Source organism: Cervus canadensis, chromosome 25, assembly GCF_019320065.1.
Source record: "Cervus canadensis isolate Bull #8, Minnesota chromosome 25, ASM1932006v1, whole genome shotgun sequence".
NCBI classification, from domain to species: domain Eukaryota; kingdom Metazoa; phylum Chordata; class Mammalia; order Artiodactyla; family Cervidae; genus Cervus; species Cervus canadensis.
The window spans coordinates 42,112,636-42,137,730 of NC_057410.1; the positions used below are offsets into that span (position 1 = coordinate 42,112,636).

At 38.5% G+C, this 25,095-nt stretch overlaps 1 protein-coding gene and 1 pseudogene across 2 annotated transcripts in view; both read right to left on the minus strand.

Moving 5' to 3' along the window:
- TMTC2 (transmembrane O-mannosyltransferase targeting cadherins 2) overlaps window positions 1-25,095 on the minus strand; it is a 389,698-nt gene that overhangs the window by 80,231 nt on the left and 284,372 nt on the right. For both annotated transcript variants that reach the window (XM_043447075.1, XM_043447076.1), the window contains one exon: window positions 7,127-7,208. In XM_043447075.1, the coding sequence (XP_043303010.1) occupies window positions 7,127-7,208 (82 nt within the window). The remainder of the gene's footprint in view (window positions 1-7,126; window positions 7,209-25,095) is intronic.
- LOC122427845 lies at window positions 18,414-18,514 on the minus strand (annotated as a pseudogene).

Sequence of the window (25,095 nt, forward strand, 5' to 3'; positions counted from 1 at the left end):
CACATGCCTCTCACCAATTCAACCCATTAAATAGTTTTCAGGCTTCGTTAAGTGCTCACTGATGAAAAATCAAACCCAGTGTTTTAACTATTTCTACCTTTAACTATTTAAAAAGTGACTACTTTTTAAAATGAGATTTAATATCCATAAATTATTCTGAAGAATAATAGCCTATGATGGTAACAGTAGAAAGTTCTGGACTTAAAAGTTGAAAGAGCTGGATTTTCAAGTTCTTCTCCCACCATGGACATATGTTGAAAATTTCTGATCCAAGAGTCACTTGAAAATTCTGAACTTCTACTGTCTACTGTTTTAGCCAAATGTAATTGTGATCCATTCCTACCTCACAGAGGTTAAATAATGACCAAACAAGATCAGGGTCAGAAACCACTCAGTAAGATCACAAAATGTTAGACAAATGTAATAATAAATTTTCAGGATTCTAAACTTATTGGTAGTAATGATTAAAAAAAAAAAAAAAAACACAGATAATTATAGACTTAAAAAAACTTCTCACTTCTCTGTGGCCCAAGATGAAAAATGATCAGTTCTCTTAATTTGGATGTACTTCAGTTTGGATGTATATGCCCTGTGTTTTCCCTTAGCATCTAACTACAGTTCTAGTTCTATCCTTGAACTATTCCCAGACACATGCTTTGCCTTCTGCCTCAGCATTTTCTCTGGTTTAATGTTCTTCATTGCATCCTCTCTCTTCTACACTTTTGTCTGGAGAACTCCTACTTATCATTTACATGCATCAGGCATAGCTCTCCTGCCCCCCAGCCACCCAGGTCAAGTCCCCCTAGTTGACAGTGTGTCTCCTTTTAAAAACTAATTGTACTTATAATTAAATCATCATTTTTATAATTTGTGCCTCCCTTTCCAGTTTTCAGTCTACATTGGAGCCTGTCTTATTCCCTGTTGTACCTTTATGAAACTGGGTAGAATCCTGCTGCCCCTCCTGACCCCCACCCAAGCACAAGGATCTCTCCATCTCCCTTGCCCATTTTTTGCAGAAAAGTTGAGGTTTCTCAAGCCTCCTGAGTCACAAAAGAGCAAGCTCAAGTAGTTAATGATCAGGGCAATAGAGTCACAGAATCTTTCAGTTTCTGATACACATTTTTGAGTTGTTTTACAGATATTATAACTAATTGCCCACTGAATTCTCCAGGCAAGAATACTGGAGTGGGTAGCCATTCCCTTCTGCAAGGGATCTTCCTAACTCAGGGAGTGAGCCTGGGTCTCTACTACATTGCTGGCAGAGTCTTTACTGTCTGAGCCATAAAAAAAGCCCCAACTGTAACTACTACCAGAGGGGAAAGCTAACTGCGTGATGACCAGACCACAGCCATGGCATAAGCTGCTCTACCTTGAGCACAACTGGCCTCAAGAGAAAGGAATTAACACTATTGTTCATAATAATCGATAACTGTGGGTGTCAAAATAATTGTAACTTTTCTGCTCATATATGTAAGCAGGCAACTAAGATTGTCAGCAAAGACATGCTACAAAGCCATGTCAACATCTACTACTTGGAGAATATGGTGCCCTTCTGTCAGCATGAAATTTCAGAAGACAGACTTTCACCCATAATCTCATAGGGACAGAATAACGTCTGACAAGTGAGGATTTGTAAGAGCTCTTTTGCCCCTTTCCTGTTTGTCTATTTCTGCTCTGCTTAAACCTTATAGAAATGAGATCACTAGAACATTGAACCTAACTCCTGACTTATGCTCTACTGAATGCCCACAATACCTTGCCTAACCTGTTGATTCTTTCCCTAGATTAAAAAAAGAATGAATGATTAAATAGTTAAAGAATGACTAGCTTTCTATGTCCAGCAGCCCCCTTAGCAATTCTGCAGGCAGACAACACACAGGCAAGTTAACATCTGAAGAGATCATGAGGAGTCAACTAGCCTGCACGCAATGGAAAAAGATGCAGAGCTTGACCTCTTGCCTTGATGAATCTCAGAGATCCTTTCCCCCTTTTGCCTTTAAAAACTATCATTGCTGAGCAGAATTTTCTGAGCTGCTGTCAGGACATGAGTCTGCCTTCACCCCAGATAGTCAGCCTTCTGATTAAAGCAGCTTTTCCTTTCTACTAGTACATGCCTCTGGAGTATTGGTTTTTGAGCAGCAAGCAGTCAGACCTGAGTCTGGTAACACTTATGGTGCTTGATAAATATTGAGTTGGAGGAAGAAGATCAGGATGGGTCACTATAGGGGCTTCCCTAGTGGTCCCATGGCTAAGACTCTGTGCTCCCAACACAGGGGCCCCGGGGTTCAATCCCTGGTCAGGAAACTAGATCCCACATGCCACAACTAAGAGCTCATATGCAGCAACTAAAGATCCCACATGCTGCAATGAAGATCAAAGATCCTGCATGCCACAACTAAGGCCCAACACAGCCAAATAGTTAAATAAAATAAAATTTGAAAATCTTAAAAAGGAAAAAAAAAAAAGAAAATCTTAAAAAGGACTCATCACTACATAGCTGAATCCTTGGAAATGAACATCACTGAGAGAAAGGATCAATTATAAAAAAAAGGAGACTAAATTATTTGCTCTTAGAAACATACGGTTAAGAGATAGATAGGAAAAGAAGAACCACCCAAGATCTACATAAAAAAGTACGTCTCATTAGAATTTGTCACAATCTGCTCCCTTTTAATTTTTTATGCTTTGGTGCTTAATATCTAATGACTTGACATCTGTCCCAGATTTATGCATAGTAGGTACCTTATAACAGACATACTGATTTTAGTTTTTCAGTCTACATCAAATTTACTACTATGTATTGTAAAAACAAATTATAAAATATTCTTTCTGACAAAATGGTTTTCCAGTAATCCTTTAAAACACAAAACAAGATCAAGAAACAAGGAGGGACTTGTCTTAACTTTCATTCCTTCAGCAGAAGCTTCCTGCTGGAGCCAAAAGAAAATTTATGGAGAATCCCTTCGCTAACAGGCACAGAAGAGACATCCAGGCACCAAATGCTCACTTATTAATAAATTAAATTCTATAAAGACCAGATATGATTTATTTTATGTGGACATGGAAGTTCACTGTAAGCTTGATGAGCTATGAACATATTATACTAGTACCAATAGCATAGTTTGAAGCCTATTTATTTTCCATTCCTTAAAAGTTCTGATGAAAGATCAGTGAGAAATTAAGTATATATTAGTAACAATGTGAAATATGAGTTGGTAAACACTTTGGAAGCCCATATCAATATTTTCACTTTACAGATGAATCTTAATCCCAGAGACTATACATACCAAAAGGCTACATTTAACTAACTTATTAAACCAGTTTTATAAATCTTCTTAGCTTTCTTTCTTGAAAGTCAACATGAAGGAAAAATGGCAATCTCTAATGTAATCCCTTCTCCCAAGGCATAAAACAAGTGGGTTCAAAACACAAATAACATTATAACAACACTTTTAAATACTGCCTTCTAATTGCCATTGCAGTCACTACAAATTCCTATAATATCCTCTGTCTAGTCCCAACTGGATGGCATACTCCAAGTCACCCGTACCATTAATAAGCTAAAAAAAAAAACAAAACACAAAAACCCACAATCACCAGGCAGAGCGAATTTCCAATAGAACAAAACTCACCCACTCTGGCATGTTCATTACCATTTGCAAAGGCATTAAAAGACTCAAAACAACATTTAACATTTCATTTACATTACACAAATATTCATTTAACATTAATATTTCATTTAAACTTTTATTTTTAAGCTGAAGTGTCATTATTCATTCAATCCATGGGCATAAATACCCTTAAGAATATCCACAACCAAAAAAAGAAAAAGAATATCCACAACCAGTATGTGGGGAAAAAAAGTGATATAAAAACCATAATATGTATCCTCTTGGACAAGGAGTAAATCAAAATTTAACATAGCAAATTTTCAGTCAGTTTTGGAACCTGTGTCCAATTCTAAAATTAACTGAGCTCAGCAATTATTATGCATTATTGTGATTTGGTAATATGCTGGGTATTGATGGTGCAAAAATGAAAAGTAGGTCCTTCCTGTTAACTACCTCAGAATTTTCTAAGGAAGGTAAGTGTATAGTTTCATTATAAATATTTACATCCCCACAACCACTCTGCAGCCTAAGCCACCATCATTCTCGCCTGTGAGATAGCAATCGGGTTCTCTCTGCTCTACTCTGATCCTTCTCTAATCCTATCTCACCACATGGTTCCTTCCACTGCTCTTAAAATAAAAAGTGAACTCCTTAGCTTGGGTACCAAAGCCTCCTGGGCTTGGGGGCTCTAGTTCTGCCTCCTCTCCAGTCTCATCCCCTCCACTTTTCCATCGGGTTTAATAAGCTCTGGTCATAGTAGCCTCTTTCTTTGCTGTGAACACAAGCTTGTTCTTGCCTGTGACCTTTGAACTTTCTTTCTTTGTCTGAAATGCTCATATCTGGCTCTTCAAAGAGTTGCAAGATTTAAAATATCAGCTTAGATTTCAAATATCACCTCCTCAAAAATGTTTCACCTGACTATCTGGTTTCAAGAATTCTTATACTCTACTTCCCATCACATCACCTTCTGAAAAGGACATCATCCTATTTATTACCTACATAGCACAACTTCCATTCTGAAAACAGAACAGTGCTTTGCATCTTATACAAATTAAAATTAACAAAAACCCTTTGCTAAGAATTTTAAGTTGTGATTTATATGAATTTGACATTCTAAAACTGCACAAAAGGGCTGACAAATCCAAAACACCTATCTACCTACCCAGCCACCTTGTGTCTGCCTACAATAGATGCTTTGTGTCTATCTAACTGTGTCTATTTACAATGTTGTGAAAAGAAATGCAATATATATTATAGGAGAAAAGCAATGACAGTTATCAAGGGACCCAAAATTTAGTTACTTACAACTAACTTGGGCAAAAACTTCATCTCTCTAGGCTTCAATCTACTGATTTATACATCAGAGGTTACGTTAGATAAATTTAAAAGAACCTTTCAGTTCTAAATTTTACTCATTTGAAGCAGACTTTTTCTAAACAAAAACTTTAATATTCCCTTAAATGTACATGTTAAAATAACTTGAGCACAGTGAGACAGGAATATCAGGCACTCAGTTATGGGTTTCCTGTCTGTTTGTAGATTATTTTGCCTTAACTACTGCTTTCTGATGCCTCATTTTTTGACTCCTTTCTATTTCTTATTCCAGAGTGGGGAAAAATATTGAAACTATTCATAAAAGCATATTGAATTATGCAGTCATCCCTCCCTTAGAAAACAAATGTACTTCTAGTAATGGCTATATGCCAAAAATTTTAAAATAACCAAAGAGTACTAAGAAGAATTAGTTTTACACATGCATTTACAGAACATTTATCACTATTTTCCTAATAACATACACAATAAAGGATCTATTGCATTTTCTGTTAAAACTAAATCCAAAAATTTCTCCTGCAAGTAATACTCCCTATTACCACCCCAGGAAAAAAAATTCAGAAGAATACTGAAATATAAAAAATAAATTAAAAGATTAGTAGTGGGTAAAGACAGAGAAATCAGAATAAAGGAGGTAACTCTTAAAATTAATAGTTCCCCCCCCACCAATGGCATTTCAAATGAAGCAATGATGAAGTTAAACGAATTGGTTGTGAAAAATCTAAAGTGTATAATAAAATTATGGGAAAGAAGCTTAGACGATGCAGTTAAGTAGAATTAGTTTGAGGTACAGGAAATGCAAGCAGAAAGACAGGATTTAAAAAAAAACAAACCTATTTCATAAAATGACAAAGAGGTCCTTCAGCACTCCAAGAAAATAATCAGGGAATTACCTTAGCTCAGTAGGGATACCCAAAATAGTATACATGAGAAAACCCTAATTTAAAACACTTTATATAAGAAAACCTGAAAAATTGAACTAAATTCTTCAGTAAACTTAAATTAGTTGATTACTATCTTAACATGGCAATAAAACTGCATTGTGAAAGAAAGTCAGGGGTGGTGATGCAGTTAGTTGCATGAAATTACATGCTGTGCTATGCTGAAAAGATAAAGTATCACAATCCTACATTTATAAACATATACACTCCAACTAATAAATAAATAAATAAATAAAAATAAAATAAAATAAACATATACACACAATATAAATAAACAAATGAGCTGATGGTTAATTAAGAGTATCCTCCATTTTTAAATTTTCATTTTCCACACTCACAGCCCATCACTGATTCATTTTTACCAGCTGGAAAATGGGAGAAGGAATTTAATATTATACAAATATAATAGTTTTATTTCCTCAAGATATTTCATTCCCATTCATCTTTAAGTTTACTACTTGATAATAACTTGACACATCAAAGTCAATAGTGTCAAAAAAATTCTTTTTCCTAGGGATCAGCAAAAGCAAATGTTTTTCAGCTCCTTGAAAGCTATGGCAAATGCAAATAAGATAGAAATCAGTACATCTTACCTGACACCAAACCAGCTACATACATCGCCTCAAGGAACACATGACTCACTACTAAGGACAGTGTGGAGTGTAACAGAGTTGTTATATAAGTTCATTCTGGACTGGTTAAGATAAACTGAGGGTAAACTTAGTGAAAGACACTTCCTTTAGAGTCTACAGTTTTTATCCTTAACCCTAATCTCAGGCCTTTAGAGGCTGGGGTACCTCCAAATCTTCCAGAAAGCAAGATTTGGGAGCCAAAAGATAAGCCTCTAAAGCTTCAAAATATTACATTCAGTGAGCAATATATTGTAATTTAGAATGAAAAGAGAGCTAATATTAATATTTTAATTATATACCATGCATCAGGCAAGGAGTGAGATGATTTGCTGATGAGATCTCACTTAAACTCCAAACTGAAGTGGGGGAGGGGGGAGGGCCTGAAAATACCTTTCACCACTGAAGTCCTATGAAAATAACTACGGGAAAACATAAGGCACAGCCCTTGTTACCATGACTGCTTTGAACAAGAAGGCAAGACTACAGCTCAAGGCTATGTCTGCAACGGCGAAGTCAATGTCCTCTCAAAATGTTCTTTATCGGTGCAACCTGAATCTCATATCAGCATTCATAATTGTGGGGGACATGGAAAAAACTATCAACCACTCACCATAATGCATGTAACAGTTTCCTTTGGTGGGGTCCAGCTCAATAGCCTTCAAGAAGAACTTTTCAGCCTCACTCTTACGACCCTTGAAAAACAGAGAAAATGGATGATTCAGCAGCACATCATGAAGGATTCTTCACCTCCTGGGACCGTATGAGGTAGACTAATGTCTACCTGTTACTCATCATCAAAAAGCAGTGCTCTGTTTTTATCTAAATGGGATGATCAAGCAGAATGTGTTGAGAGAGAAGACTGAAGTCAGAATCCTGGAAAACATCACGGTTAGAAGAGACAGGGAAAGTGAGTTCATCAAAGATGTCACAGAGAACTAGGAGAGCAAGAGAAAAAAGGGAAAAAACGGTTTCACGGAAACCAAAAGGATGAGAGAGTTTTCAGGAATGATGGGAAATGTGTTTTCATTTTCTATTTTATTTTCTCCCTTCAATTTATGTTGTCGACATTCATTCATTCATTCTTCTTTGTAAAGAATGATGATCATTTTAGCTTTTGAGATGATTTTGTCCTAATGTTTACTTTATATAGGAAGAAACTAAGTCACAAGTTTTTGAATCTCAAGCGAATACTGCTTATCCTTGCTGCTGTCACTCAGGACTACAACATACCTACATCAGGATTTAGTCTAAAGCTAGATCTTCTCCCTAGCTACAGTTTTAAGTGAGCATTACCATCAATCTCAGAAGAAAATAAGCAAAAAGTAGGAGCAAAGGCTTATATGTAATAAACTGATTTTTCATGAAATAATAGCATAATCCAGGCAGATTCTAAAACTAGACATTCTTTGCTGTGTTGTAGCTTCTGAACCAAAACTGCCTACAGAGTAACAAAAAGGGGGTGACTCAAGCTAAGAGAACAGTCCAAAGAAGACCCTTCCTAAAAAAGCCGTGTCCTGTACGGCAAGGGTAAAATGAAGATCTACTTTAACTGGGTGGAAGCAAGCCATGGGTGGTGCCCAGAAGCTGTGGATCTAAAGAAGAGAGAGACAATCTCATCTGATCATTCCTTCTAATTCATACACTGTCTACCACATTAGCTTCATGTGATGTTTTTCTTTCCCCTTCACATACATATTTTTTAAACCACTGTTAAGGAGATAATTATTCCAAAGATAGAGGTATATGATTAACCTAATATTCTACATTTTATGTAACTTTGACTCATGTCTCCAAAAGACCTCTTCTTTTTGTTTATTCATTTTGCTTTAAAAGTTAATTCTGTTGCTCTTTTACTCAACCATTATTCCAGCAGCAAGTGATAACTATACCGATCAGACCACTGACTTTCTCTTTCATTTTACTAATGCTACACATGTCAATAACTCGTGTTTAATTTATAAGAAACATTTGGCCAAATATCCAATAATTACACATTGAAAATTCTCCTGCGATATTTCTCAGTGTTTTAACTTCAAAGGAAAGCACAAGCAAAGTACTTGCTACACATATTACCCTTTGTTGAAGTTAGTAAGAATTAGCAAGAATCTTACCAAGATAGGATCCCCTAAATGATTAAATAATTGTGATGAACTAGGCAGTCTACGATATGAGTTAAGAGCATAGATTTCAGGAGGCAGAGCAGCTCTCACACTTTTGTAGCTAAATGACCCTTGGAAAATAATTTCATCTATTAGCTATAATTTCCTCTATTACAAAAAAAGAGGGCAGGTGGAGCATAGAAGATTTTTTAGGGTAATGAAACTATTCTGTATAGTACTGTAATGACAGATAACATGTCATCCTACATTTGTCAAAAACATAGAGAATACAAAGCACAAAGAGTGAACCCTAATGTAAACTATGGCTTTTAATTAATAATAATGTGCCAGTATTGGCTCATCAGTTGTAACATGTACAAGTTCAAGTTAACACAACCAGAGAAGTGTAGGAGGATAAGAGACTATATGCCAATTCTATATCTTCTGCTCAATTTTTTTGTAAACCTAAAAGTGTTCTAAAATGAGCATTTATTATTTTTTAATATGATGATAATAAAATCTATTTCATGTGATTACAGAATTATCTGAAAGGATACACATGAAGTAGTTGTTATAGTAGATAGGCATATTCTACGCTTATAATAAACATTAACATATTTTATTTGTAGAGTGTTGTTATTGTTCAGTCACTAAGTTGTGTCCAACTCTGCGACCCCATGGACAGGCTTATCTGTCCTTCACTATCTCTTGGAGTTTACTCAAATTCATATTCATTGAGTTGGTTATGCCATCCAACCATCCCATCCTTTGCTGCCCTCTTCTCCTCCTGCCCTCAAACTCTCCCAGCATCAGGGTCTTTTCCAATGAGTTGGCTCTTTGCATCAGATGGTCAAAGTACTGGAACTTAGCTTTAGCATTGGTACTTCCATTGAATATCCAGATTTGATTTCCTTTAGGATTGACTGGTTTGATCTCCTTGCTGTCCAAGGGGCTCTCAAGAGTCATCTCCAGCACCACAATTCAAAAGAATGAATTCTTTGGTGCTCAGCCTTCTTTAGTGTCCTATGCTCACATTCATTCATGACTACTAGAAAAACCATAGCTTTGAATATATAGACCTTCATCTGCAAACTGATGACTCTGCTTTTTAATATGCTGTCTAGGTTTGTCACAGCTTTTCTTCCAAGGAGCAAGCATCTTTTAATTTCATGGCTGCATTCACCATCTGCAGTGATTTTGGAGTCCAAGAAAACAAAATGTCACTGATGTCACTGCTTCCACTTTTCCCGCTTCTATTTGCTATGAAGTGATGGGACAGGTGCCATGATCTTAATTTTTTGAATACTGAGTTTTAAGCCAGCTTTTTCATTCTCCTCTTTCATTCTCATCAAGAGGCTCTTTAGTTCCTCTTTACTTTCTGCCATTAGAGTGGCATCATGTGCATATCTGAACCTGTTGATAATTCTCCCAGCAATCTTGATTCCAGCCTGTGATTCATCTAGCCTGGCATTTCACATGATGTACTCTGCATATATATACATACACAGTATGCAATAAAATACAGAGTTCTGAATGACAAACACTGTATCTTGCTTTTATTCAGAGCCTCAAAACACATGGTCAGTCTTTAAATCATCACTGGAAAATAATATACTAAGAATTTGCACAAGATAATAAAACAAAGATACAAAATGAAAATTATCATTGGTAAAGAGTCTGGACAAATATTTCATACAAAAATACAAAGGCATCTGTGAACTTTATTCCACTTAAGCTTTAAGGACAGAAGAGAAGAAAGTGGCTCACTTATCACTGTCACAGTAAACAGTGTAGTAAAATTCTTATGTGTATAGTCCACTGGCAAAGCAGCAGCGGTGGTGATTTAGTTGCTAAGCCATGACCGACTCTTGTGACCCCATGGACTGTAGCCCACCCCACTCCTCTGTCCATGGGATTTTCCAGGCAAGAATACTGGAGTGGGTTGCCATTTCCTTCTCCAGAGGATCTTCCAGAGCCAGGGATTGAACCGGGTCTCCTACATTGTATGAAGATTCTTTACTGACTGAGCTAAAGCAGCAGTATACAGCTTTAAAAAATAAACCAAAATTCAAAGGCCAGTCATCTCAGGTTACTCAAAAGAACCAGGTTATTAAAAGACAGTGAGCCCTACCACCTCCTAGATGCAAAACAAATATATAGAAGGCCAGAACATTCTTTTTTGAGGGAAGTAGCAAACCACCAAGTAAAAACCCATCTTTCTACTTTGATCACTATTTAGTCAAGTGCCCACTTATGTGGAAAATAAAAGTCTCAGAAGAGTATATAAAATTTAAGATTCAGCCAGATGCTTAAGCCAGCCAAACACACATATTACTGGATCATAGGAAGGGTGGTAGGGAGGTAACACTAAGTTTAATCAAGTTTACTCTTTTCACTATTTCCATTTTAGAGGGACTTTGGTTAAAAAAGTAGAGAAGAAGAAAAAATCATGTCTCAGCAGGTTTTTCTTGGCATTGTTTAGATTATGTCAGCATTTCTACAAGCAAGCATTATGGACTAGCCTCTGGTTATACAAAACCCCTCCTATCAAGCATCCTTACTCATTGTGTGTCTTGTTTGGGGTGTCTGGACACTTGTGGTGGTTGAGAAAACCAAGCAAAAGGGACTGTGGTCAGTGTGACAAATAAGGGAAATGTGAGTGGAGTGGCTTGGTTTCCACTGCCAAGTCTATGACATATCTGTATATTCATTTGTTTTTTTAAGTGAAAATTTTATTGAATTCCTTGTGCTGTACTAAGGACATAACCATTCAACTGAACCACACAGAGTGTCCCTTGCACGTCCGAGTTGCAGGAAGCGCATAGAAAACAAGTGACCCAATAAGCAAGGGAGACAGCCGCGCAGCACTGAGGACTGACAAGGACTTTCTCTGATTCTCATTAAGAGATCTGACCTGGAACCGGACAAGCCTCTGATTGAATCTTGCTGCCTCTATTTAGCTGTGTGATTCAGTATCTTTTGTAACATCTCTGAACCTCTTTTTCCTCACTTGGAAAAATGAACATAATACCAATTTTGAGGGGTTGCTAAAAATCATTAAGTCAAGTGGAAATTACTGGTTTCAGCAATTTTATATAATCGTCTGAGATTTTTATTCTCCTCGTAATTTGGCACTTGAGTAAATAGTGATCAAAGGAGAAAGATGGGTTTTTACTTGGTGGCATAGAAAGCTCTGACATTCTTTGATTTTACTCCTATCTCCTCAAAAAAAAAAAAAAAATCATTCTTTCCACCTTCGAGGCCACCATCTGGTTCCTAATTACCAAAATTCAAAAATACTTTGTAGAACTTTATGTCATGGTAGAAACTAAGCTTCACAATTTTCCCATAAAATGTCTCCCATTCCTATCACCTTCCCCTTCATCAAATAAAAGACTCTTCCAGCTCACATCTTCAATGTTACTATAGATTTCAGATTTCCTGACTTACAACGTTTGCAGCACTTTACTGAGGATGAAAAACACAGACTCAAGATTAGTATCATTTAAATTCATGAAAAAAAGCATCCTCAATTGGAACTAGGCTTGGTCAGGTCCTCTTCTGATTGGCAGCAATAAAACATAGACATTAACATAAATATTCAGTAAAGTTTAGGTAGCCTGTTCTACAGCACATGATTAGTTCGCAGCACATTTATTTTGTTTTCTAATTAAACTGGATGCTATCTTCCCTGCTCAGAAACAGGTGCCCACCTGAGTGGGTATACAAGGTGAACAGTATCTCTTTCGACAGCTGATCAATGCTTTTTCCAACTACAAAATGAAGGAATACAAAAAATAGATACTTATATAGTAATATTTACATAAACACAACTCCTACCAAACTTGGAGCTCCTACTTAAGGAAGCACTCAGTAATATTAAACATGAGATAATTGTATACTATCAATGGCTTCAGCTTGAACTGTCTCATTTTTAAAAGTTAACCATACACCAATCTTTTTACTTATTTTTAGTAGCAAATCACTCATACATCTATTACCCTACACACAACTGTGTTTTGATGCCATAGCTCAGAACTGCTATTTTACTGAATGACCTGAAAATATTAAGATTCTGCATTCTTGCATATATATATATTTGTAATATAAGTAGCATACTAATTTTGTCCTCTAAACAAGATTACTCCCTTAAGACTTTACTTTTTCATCTATAGCCATTCAAATATTCTATAAATATAATTATCAGTCAACAAATGAACAGGCTACCATTATTGTACATAACTTAATAGCATACAGTAACTCCTTAGTGATTCATGTGGTCACATTTTCAGTAAACTACAGAGCTACTCATCTCACACGCTAGTAAAGTAATGCTCAAAATTCTCCAAGCCAGGCTTCATCAATACATGAACTGTGAACTTCCAGATGTTCAAGCCGGTTTTAAGCCGGTTTTAGAAAAGGCAGAGGAACCAGAGATCAAATTACCAACATCTGCTGGATCATCAAAAAAGCAAAAGAGTTCCAGAAAAACATCTATTTCTGCTTTATTGATTATGCCAAAGCCTTTGACTTGGTGGATCACAATAAACTGTGGAAAATTCTGAAAGAGATGAGAATATCAGACCATCTGACCTGCCTCTTGAGAAACCTATATGCAGGTCAGGAAGCAACAGTTAGAACTGGACATGGGACAACAGACTGGTTCCAAATAGGAAAAGGAGTATATCAAGGCTGTATACTGTCACCCTGCTTATTTAACTTATATGCAGAGTGCATCATGAGAAAGGCTGGGCTGGATGAAGCACAAGCTGGAATCAAGATTGCTGGGAGAAATATCAATAACCTCAGATATTCAGATGACACCACCCTTATGGCAGAAACTGAAGAGGAACTAAAAAGCCTCTTGATAAAAGTGAAAGAGGAGAGTGAAAAAGTTGGTTTAAAGTTCAACATTCAGAAACCTAAGGTCATGGCATCTGGTCCCATCACTTCATAGCAAATAGATGGGGAAACAGTGGAAACAGTGTCAGATTTCTTTTTCAGAGGGGCTCCGAAATCACTGCAGATGGTGACTGCAGCCATGAAATTAAAAGACGCTTACTCCTTGGAAGGAAAGTTATGACCAACCTAGATAGCATATTAAAAAGCAGAGACATTACTTTGCCAACAAAGGTCCATCTAGTCAAGGCTATGGTTTTTTCCAGTGGTCATGTATGGATGTGAGAGTTGGACTATAAAGAAAGCTGAGTACCAAAGAATTGCTGCTTTTGAACTGTTGGAGAAGTGTTGGAGAAGACTCTTGAGAGTCCCTTGGACTGCAAGGAGATCCAACCAGTCCATCCTGAAGGAGATCAGTCCTGGGTGTTCATTGGAAGGACTGACGCTGAGGTGGAAACGGCAATACTTTGGCCACCTGATGCAAAGAGTTGACTCATTTGAAAAGACCCTGATGCTGGGAGAGATTGGGGGCAGGAGGAGAAGGGGACGACAGAGGATGAGATGGCTGGATGGCATCACTGACTTGATGGACATGAGTTTGAGTAAACTCTGGGAGTTGGTGATGGACAGGGAGGCCTGGCGTGCTGCGATTTATGGGGTTACAAAGAGTCGGACACGACTGATCGACTGAACTGAACTGAACTGAACAGAGCTATGAATAAAGCAGTAATTTCTCCACTTTACATGTGGAAACTGTCACATGAGCCAAGGTCTGTGCTGTGCTGTGCTTAGTCGCTCAGTTGTGTCCAACTCTTTGCGACCCCATGGACTGCAGCCTGCCAGGCACCGCTGTCCATGGGGATTCTCCAGGCAGGAATACTGGAGTGGGTTGCTGCGCCCTCCTCCAGGGAATCTTTCCAGCTCAGGGATTGAACCCAAGCCTCCCGATAAACCATAAAAAGTGGTCCTCAGACTAGCCTGATTCTCATCCAAATATTTATATTCCAAAAAGGGATTACATGTGTCTTCAGCATTGGTAGGAACACCAGTTGTGGGCATGGGTGTTCAGACATATCCAACTTTTTGCAATCCCATGGACTGTACAGCCTTCCAGGCTCCTCTGTCCATGGGATTCTCCAGCTAAGAATAAGTGGGTTGCCATTTCCTTCTCCAAGGACCTTCCTGACCCAGGGATCAAACCCCTGTCTTCTGCATCTCCTGCATTGGCAGGCAGATTCTTGACCACTGAGTCAACTAGGAAACCCAGTAACATCCATTGGAATAATATAAAAAATAAACCAGAGGATTTTCCTTAGGTCACCCTACTCCTACTTAGACATTGCTTTAAGTTTACTGTAGAAGAGTCTCTTTCTGCAATTGTGATCCAGCAGTCACTTTCATACATTTAGTGTTTATTTGGGGGGAATGTCTGACCATGGTAACTGTTTGTCATTCATTCAAATGTGTATCTACATGGACAAGAAATAAGAAAGGGAAGCAGCCAATAAAATGGATCTAAAAGCTTATATGGGCTTCCCCGGTAGTAAAGAATCCTCCTGGCCTGCAGAAGACCTGGATTCTCCCCTGGAGAAGGGAATGGCAACCCACTCCAGTATTGTTGCCTAAAGAATCCCATAGACAGAGGAACCTTTGTCTAGTGGGCTATAGTCAATGGGGTCACGAAGAGCTGGACATGACTGAGCACGCAAAAGCATATATGCAACTTAGTGTGTGCATGCTCAGTGCCAAGCTCCTCTGTCCATGTAATCTTCCAGGTAAGAATACTGGAGTGGGTTGCCATTTCCTAGTCCAGCGGATCTTACCCACCCAAGGATTGAACCCACATCTCTTGCATCTCCTTCATTGTCAGGTGGATTCTCTACTACTGTGACACCTGGGAAGCCCAAAAGCTTATATACAGTTTGGTACATGTGTTATTTACAGCTGCATTATAGTTTGAGTGCAAAAGGAAAAGCAATAAAACAGCCTTGAAAAAATAATTTGTGAAGGTTCTCATTTACAAACAGAAGAAGCATTGTTTGATAGTACATCTTAACATCAGTGTTTATATGTGAAGTGTCTTCACGATATAAAACGTTTTCTCCTCACAAGAAATAGATCATTTTTTAAAAAATCTAACAATTGAATTAAATCTTACTCATGAAGATGATTTACATCAAAGCATTTAGTTCTAAAGTCCTCTCTAAAGTCATTATGCATAATCAGCCAGAGATAACCCTAATTAAAGGCAAAGTGAAGGGGCAAGGGCAATGATAACCTTCAGGATGAAATACTTTATTATTATACTACTACAATATTTACCATCAAATTATCAGGAACCCAAAATTTGATGATAACATTCATTTTTTTAGGGGCAGAATACTATTTCTTCTGGAAAGTTTTAAAAATAGTAGAATAATGTTACAAATTAAAAAAAAAATGAATGTGGCTAAATAGCTTAATGATAATAGTTTGTGTTTCTCACTGAATAGTCCCTCAAGTTTCACCTTCTATAATTGTCAGGTCTTTGGTGATCTCTTTTCCTAAACGTCCCAAAGCAGAAGCCACTTTACAGACACTTGGAATATATTGTCATTAAGCCTAAACATATGTCAAATTAATGGCAGCCAGTGGTGACAGGGAGTGACCTCTCAGTGTCCAGGGGTAGCATCCAGAATAAGTGTTGAGACCTCAGCAGGGAGGAATGGCTCTGGGGCATGCCTGGGCAAGGCTGGGGCCCAGAACCACAACTCCCAGACCTGAGCAAAGCTTCCCTGAGACCCATCCCAGGTCCCACTGCAGAGCCATCAGACTTCAAGGTGAGGAAGTAGCTCACACCCAGTGGACTCGGGCAGCTTCCTTCCTTGCTTTTTGAATACCAATAGGCCTTCACATTTAGGTGAACCTCTGGACGGGAGGAGGCCACAAAACTGGCTGAAATGAAATGGCAGACAAAGTGGGATGAAAGACTGCAGCAGACTGGATTTCATTCGAAGATGTTAAAGTACATCACCCATATGCGGCTGGTATTCTGGCTTCAACATCAAACATGTTACATGAGCAACAGGCACAAATCAGCAGCTTGCTAATACCAAAATATAAGGGTCAATATCCCTAAAGAAGATAGTTACATTTACATAATATACAATTTACCTAAAAGGTAAATTAATACGTTGAGATGTTAATATTCATCTATCAGCAAAGTTTCCCAAATTACAGAACTCAGTATTCCTGATGGTTCATTAGAAACTGCACTCAGCTAACACATAGCTAAAGTATAGTAAAAGATAGTAAGATCTTCCTGGGAGTAATTTGAACCTTTAAGTCACAGATACACTTGGCTAAACAATTCTCTCTCTAGTTATTTGTCTTAAGGAAATACCTGTAAATTCCAAGAGGTAGCTATTTATTTTCATTGCAGCATTGTTTACACAAACTCAGTGTCTACCAGCATAGACTTGGTTAACCACATGCCATTTCAATGAAATATGTATCTATTAAAATGATTTTGTAGAAAGTATTTAAACCACAAGACATTTTATGATCCATTGCTAAATGAAATAAGCAGGTTGCAAGATGCTGCATAAATATGTTCTAATTAATTGTTTTTTTTTAATTAAAGAGTATTTTAAACGGGAGGCTAGCACTACCTGTATCACTGGCTCATTTTACTGCTGGATTTCAAAGGTGAATGAGAGGGTTCATTCTCTGGTATCTTAAGACTAATGCTGAGGGAAGTACGCACATAAAGTAAACTATTAAAAAAATAATGCTGCATTAGTGCCTAAGTAAGTGTCCTGAAAACACAGAACAACTTCATCCACTGGAAATGGAATTCTTCAGAGATGTGACATTTCACTACTCAGAAATGGATTAAGCTCCCGCTTTAGTTTGCCAACAAAGGTCCGTCTAGTCAAGGCTATGGTTTTTCCAGTGGTCATGTATGGATGTGAGAGTTGGACTGTGAAGAAAGCTGAGTGCCGAAGAATTGATGCTTTTGAACTGTGGTGTTCGAGAAGACTCTTGAGAGTCCCTTGGACTGCAAGGAGATCCAACCAGTCCATCCTAAAGGAGATCAGTCCTAGGTGTTCACTGGAAGGACTGATGCTGAAGCTGAAACTCTAATACTTTGGCCACCTGATTTGAAGAGCTGACTCATTGGAAAAGACCCTGATGCTGGTAGGGATTGAGGGCAGGAGGAGAAGTGGACGACAGAGGATGAGATGGCTGGATGGCATCACCAACTCGATGGCCATGAGTTTGAGTAAACTCCGGGAGTTGGTGATGGACCGGAAGGCCTGCCATGCTGTGATTCATGGGGTCGCAAAGAGTCGGACATGACTGAGCGACTGAACTGAACTGAACTGATGTGCCACGCTGTGTTACAGTCCTGGTAATCAAGATGAAGTTCCTGCCCTCCTGTAGTTCACACTCTAGTGGTGGAATGCTAGTTCACACAGGAGCAGTGACACTGTCGGTCTAGAGTAGTCTGGTAAAAAAAATAACACAAGCTAATGTGAGAGAGCAACACACACTGCAGGTGGGATGGAGTTTGAGAAAGTCGTCCAGAAAAGTCTCTGCTGACACTGGAAAAGCAACCTAAATAAAGGAAGTGAGTGAACCATGCAAAGACATGGCATGATTGGAACGTTGAAACCTAACAAGAAAACCAATATGGCGGCAGGGGAGTAAACGCCACAAAGAATCACAGGAAATGAGCGTGAGAGACTGGAGTGATCAGATTGCGTAGGGCAAAGTAGTCACTGTAAGGAGTCTGGAGTTAACTTTTCTTTTTTGGTAGTAAAAGTCATAGTTTCAATATTGGATGTCACATGTTGCTTTGACTCGCAGCATTTCCTTGGTGTTAACCAGCAAAGCCACCAAAATATGGGAACTACACAAAACATGGAACACTTCATGAATGTATGTCATCCTTGTGTGAGGGCCATGATAATCCTCTCTGTGTCATTTCAATTTTAGTGTATGTGCTGCTGAAGCAAGCCCTGGAATTTCTTTTAACTAGAAAGGAACACCACGGAAGTACAACATGATCTTACATATTTTTACAAAAAAAACTGAGATCTTGACTGGAAAACTGACTGCATGAGGCATAGGAAAAAGGGAGACCACTTAGGAGGCTGTTAATACTCCATGGCAAAGACTCGGGTAAAAGCAGAGGAGCCAGTGAGATGTGGTTAGGTGTGGAATATCTTGTAGATATATGACTGGTAAGACTGGATATAGGTATGACATAAAAACAGGAGTCAAAGATGACTCCATAGCTTTGGCTTGTGGCACCTAGGTGAATGCAGGTATCATTTATACACAGGAAAAAGATTTCTTGAGAGCAAGTGTTGGTAGGAAGGTGTGTGTGTAGTGGAGTCATCAATTCCTATTTGATTGAGACACTAGAGCAGGAGAGTATGGAGGACTAATTCAGAAAGCCTGACCAGAAAGGAAGTCACAGATCAAGGCTTGGCAAAAACACCAGATATCTGGTAGCTTCCCTGAGAAGTTAAAGGAAAATTTGCAAGAATGCCAAGAGGAAAGCAAAAAAAAGGAAAAAGGGCAAAAACAAAACCAAACAAAAAGAAAACAAGCCTTCAATTTAAAGCATGGCTTCAGTAAAAGAGAAGAAAAATATTTTAAATAACTATTTAAAATAAGTAGCTTGACTTTCACAAGTATTTTAAATATTAGTAAAAAATAAATTATATGTTGCTTTCTATACAGCTTTGACATTTATGAGTAAAAAAAAGTTAAGATTTTTAAGGTATTAATACAAACAGCCAATTTCTAAAATATTACATAATGAAAGATGTTTAGCTTATTCAGATATCCTGTTATATAACAAATTTTTACTTCCTTTCTACATTTGTTCACTTGCATATTTCCCCTTCAAGCTTAAAGAGGTCATCCACACATACTACAATAACAGTTCAGTAGGAGATAACTAATTTGATAGGATGCAACCACATCTTAAGCTCTATCTGGACAAACTGCTTAGGCTGTTACATTGCATTGCTACCCTAAACTCAGTTAAGTTAAAACTCTTTTCCATCTATAAAATAAATTTATCAGAACATTTTATTATTAAAATGTCTAAGGATGTTGTGGTGAAGTAGAAATTTGCTTTAAACACATTTATAATTAAATTGCAGACACATATATCCTAAAATTTTACTTTAGAATTATGAAATCATTTTTAAATATCAAAATGAGCTATATTTAGACTTCAGAATAGTACACAGAATTTCTCTTTGACTCATAAATTAAATAGAAAAATATCTGTTTGTAATGAAAACAATGAACTTTCAGGAATCCATTAAATTTATTCATTTATTTCTTAATCCAATAAATATTTACTGGGGACTGTGTTAAGCACTAGGATAAGAATGGTGAATTAGGGACAACCTTTGCCTTAATGAAGAGTCCAAAACTGTAGGTGTTATGAGTACAACATAATATTCTAAGTGAATTTCACTTAGAACTAGCTGAAGTACTTGGGAAAGTCTTCCAAAAGGAAGTGCTGCTTGCTCTAAAAAATCTGAGAGCTGTGTGATTGACTAGTTGAAGGGAGACAAAAATACGTGAAGTAGAGACACAACAAAGGTAACATCTCTGTGGCAAAAACACTGCAAAAAGCCAGGGTGAGGGAGCCAGAGAGAAGGAATGGAGGTGGGCTACTCGAAAAGGTTGAAGGCAGAGCCCACCTGGCAGATAGATTCCATGAAGGAATTTGTCCTTATCTGTTTTGTCAATATCACTCTGAAGGTTGTGTGGATAACAGCTGTAATGGGAACAGAAGGGAAGCAGGCAGATTAATCCAGGCTTTTAAAAGAGAGTGATGGGCTGATAATGGAGAGGAAGATTAGTGGACTGACAGGAGGGATATTTAGGTAATACAGATAGGATTACAAGATGGACAGGAGAGGGAGAGGGTGTGAGATGGAGGTCACAAAGATGACCTCAAGGTTTCTGATCCTGAAACTGAGATAAAGTAGGTAAACAATGGAAAAAAAGACCAGGTTAAGGGGGGAAATCATGAGCTCAGTTCTGAGAACTGTACAGACTGAGGTGCCTTTGAGACATCTGAGTTGTCAAAGATGTGGTTTGTTAGTCAGGCTGAATCAAGAGAACTGAATTAAGGTAAAACAGTATTTCAAGAAGACATGAGTAGTCAATTATGTCAATTTCTGAAAAACACCCAGTGGGTTTAGTGACATAGAGATCAGACACTAGTAAGTTCAGTAAGGTGTATTTTTATATATAGAAGGAGTTGGGGTAAGTCTGGGGAGAGAGTTGATGAAAATGATACCCTCGGTCAATATGTTTGGCTCTGAAGGAGAGGGGACATGATCATGTCAGTAGAAGGGAATGAGGCATATTGAGTGTTTGGAAAAAGAATACAGAAAATCAAAACATAAATTGGAACTGGAAATAAAGATTAATGTGTAGATTTACTTTTTCATAGTTGAACTGAAAATTAAAAGAGAAAAGCTCAAAATTCTAGAATTCTTAGTTAACTTTCCAATTATAACCAAGGCCAAAATAAACCAGTTCAGAATTCTTTAAACTGAGTCTTTTCCTTCTGGGTCCCCTAAGAGAGCACTTGATTCTTGCTTTTGTTGTGACCCTTACCAGACCCTTACCATACCGCATACCTATTCCCACTTGTAATCTCTTCTAATCGTAAACCACTCTAGGAGATTGATTTAGTCAACACTCAGCCAAGGGCCAGGATTTCCCTGGTGGCTCAGAGGGTAAAAGCATCTGCCTACAATGCAGGAGACCTGGGTTCTATCCCTGGGTTGGGAAGATCTCCTGGAGAAGGAAATGGCAACCCTCTCCAGTATTCTTGCCTGGAAAATCCCACAAATGGAGCAGCCTAACAGGCTATAGTCCATGGGGTTGCAAAGAGTCGGACACAACTGAGTGACCTCACTTTTAGCCAAGGGCCAGATGCTGTGTGCGTGAAGTCTCTTCAGTCATGTCTGACTCTCCTTGTGACCCTATGAACTGTGGCCCTCCAGGCTCCTCTGTCCATGGGATTCTCCAGGCAAGAATACTGGAGTGGGTTGCCATGCCCTCCTCCAGGGGATCTTCCTGACCCAGGAATCGAACCTGAAACTCTTACATCTCCTGCCCGGGCAGGTGGGTTGTTTACCACTAGCACCACCTGGAAAGCTGCCAGATGCATGGTAGGTAGTCATAAATGCATGAAAACTTTAAATATCTTAGAAAAGCAAATACTGAAAACACACTTCATATTCTCATTGGAAAGTCCTGCTGCCTCCATGATAGAGTGTGTAGGCTTCAGTGGGTAAATCTGACAACATCATGAGGCTCGAGCGATACACAGAATGTCACCCCTGTCACTTTTGTCAATACCTCCTCTATACAAGGGGAAAAAAAAGAAACCACAATTTCAATTAGCCTTCCGTGGTCCATAAGATGGCACCACAAGTTCACAGAAAATAGACACTAATAGGACACTTTAGATGGATAAAGTGGTCCATGTGATCTCTGTTTCAGGAATCAGTGTCACTGGAAAGCCCCCAGATTTAGCTATTGCAACAACTCCAACCATTCGGCTGCACTGTTTGTGCAAATGGGTGCTTCTTGTTTGTCATGAGAAATTGCTGGATTTCTTCATCCCAAACTGTTTAGCCATGGCGTGGAAAGCTGCTACGCTGACTGGTCCCCAAGAGGCGGCTTTGGCTCACAGAGTTCAGAGCTGACACTCGTGCTCAGAAGTTAACCCCATGGGGATGGTTAGGAAAGCTGCACTGTGAGAGTGGAGAAGCAGGAGTGCCAACAACAGCTGCATTGCGGCTGGGCCACAAAGGAGAACAAGCAACCCCCTGACGCCATGAAAGCTAGTGGGTAACGGGGAGGCGATCCCTGCACCTCCATTTGCCACTGGCAGGCTGCCACAACTCTAAAATCCAAATGCTCTCACAAGAAGATAAAGCCAGATGTAAATAATTCCCTAATTTCATACCTTTTTCTGGTCGAAATCTTCAGCAGTAAGGATAGAGAGGGTTATTTAATTTATTTAGGTGTAAATTTCTTTGATGACTGAACCAGTATACTGAATAAAAGCACTGGATTCAGTCACAGAAAGTGTTAGTCACTCAGTTGTGTCTGACTCTTTGTGACCCATGGACTATAGCCCACCAGGCTCCTCTGTCCATGGAATTCTCCAGGCAAGAATACTGGAATGGGTAGCTATCTCCTTCTCCAGAGGATCTGCCCAACCCAGGGATCAAATCCAGTTCTCCTGCATTGCAAGCAAATTCTTTACCATCTGAGCACAGCAGGAACCTGAATTCTAGTCTGGTTCTGATACCAAGAAGATGAATCACCAAGGAAAACCACTAATCTGAATAGGCTTTGCTTTTCTCAATTGTCAATCAAAGGATATGGACTGATTAAACTCTACTGGCTTAAAAAATAGAGTTCAATTCAGGGAAGTCATCATTGGTTAAAAATTCAGATTAAAGAAAGTTAAGCTCTTAATTCACATCATACTCCTTTGCTTCCACTGCTTTTCAATCCATGACAGAGAAAAGGAATGCCAGTTCCTTCTCCCCTAGATCCAGCCAGCTGACACGGAGACTGGCCATAGTAGCCAAGACCTAAAATCCACTGTATTTTAATTTATTAACAAACAAAATTAAATGGAATTGGAATGAATGACCCCCTTATTTTCTTCTGAAAGGACTTTAAGGTAAAGAGTCCTATCAAAGGTAAAATGTCTTGAAAGTGAAAGTGGCTCAGTCGTGTCCAACATTTTGGGACCCCATGGACCATACAGTCCATGAAATTCTCCAGGCCAGAATACTAGAGTGGGTAGCCTATCCCTTCTCCAGTGGATCTTCCTGACCCAGGAATCGAACCAGGGTCTCCTGCATTGCAGGAGGATTCTCTACCAACTGAGCTATCAGGGAAGCCAAAATGTCCTAGAAAGGTTCTTATACCAACCAGACTACATGCATATTGAAATAGTATACTGTGCTTCTCATTGTGTAAGTAATTCTCAGAAGTAATTCTGGTTTGCCTGAAACTACTCTGTGTCCAGTGTTACAGTGTAAAAATAATAGCCACCCCTTCCTGGTTTGGACAAATATTCTATAGTTACCCTAATTCTTGTTTCCCTCTCACAAGTATTCACCTAAAACAGACGAGTCAACAATGGCTTTATGACACTGGAATATCAGCTGAAACCAGGAGACTCCAACAGCAGCATCGGTGAGGTCTTACTGCGACCTCAGCTTCCTATTTCCGCCACACTCCTAACAAAGAAGACATGAACAAAGATATCCTTTCACAGCACAAGGCCATCTGATCCTTGTCAAGCGTAATTAAGTTTCCATTCATCTCTGCTTCCCCAAGACAGATTTTTCTGGGAGTCTGATGTCCTAGCACATTGCAATTCTACTTTCTCTTTACAGGTTATAAGAAAAGAACAGAAACACTGTAAGACCAGCTTACTATGTGCCAGGTGCTATTCCAGGCTCTTTCTGTGTGTTGTCACTTTAAATCCTTGTACTATACCTGCGATATTATTATTATCTGTCTTACAAAATAAGAAGCTGAGGGACAGTGAGATTAGTCTACTTTGTCCAAGGCACAAAAGCTTGATTTGTCTGAACTGGGGTTCAAACAGAGACAATCTGATTTCACAGTTAAGGTATTACATTATTGACCTGGTCCAGAAGTTTATTATGAGGAATCATTATGCTATTTAAAGATGAGCTTTATGGAGTAGGTCCACCCATACACTCATGCACCCACCCCCTTCATCCCTCAGCAGAGATTCAGAGAGTATCCACTGTATGCCAAGCACAGTGTCAGGCACTGGATTATGAGATGACTCCTGCTCTCATAGACTGAATAATACATGGTGACTCTGGAAATGGGCCTTTACCAATTGTAAGATCATACTTAAAAAGGCTCTCATTGCACATAGTACCTAAGGAGAACACAGAGACCAAGGAATCTGTTGTGTCTGAGCAAGTCCAGGGAGGGGAGGTCTCAAAAAGGAGGTATCATACTTCAGCTGGTTCACAGAGAAAAAGTTGGCCAGGCATCGAGACAACAGAGTACCTGCTCAGTCCAAGTTCTGGTGGCTTACAAGTTCTCTCGACAATATCCAAATTCAGGAAATTATTTAGAAAGTCAGTTTAATGGAGAAAACGTCCCTTGTTTTAACACCATTAAAAGACCCTGAAGCTAACAAAGGTTCATTTGATACCAACCATCTCAAAACCCATGTATTTGAAAAAATAAGGTTACTTAACAACACAAGTTACTAAATTTCTACTTTCTGTTAGTCTAATGATTCTTGAGTCACCTTCTGTGAATAATAAATTTCTGTGACTTACAAAGAAAGAGCTATTGAAATTAAATATTAAACTCTGTTTAATAAGCATTGTTTAGTAAGCAAAGCTCATTCACTTTAATTTCCAGAGTGTGAAGTGACCAGAAGTAGTACATATACAATTATAGGAACATTTAATCCAGGCAAAAAGGGAAAACACACACACAGTAAATGGTCAGAGACTGGCAGATTACC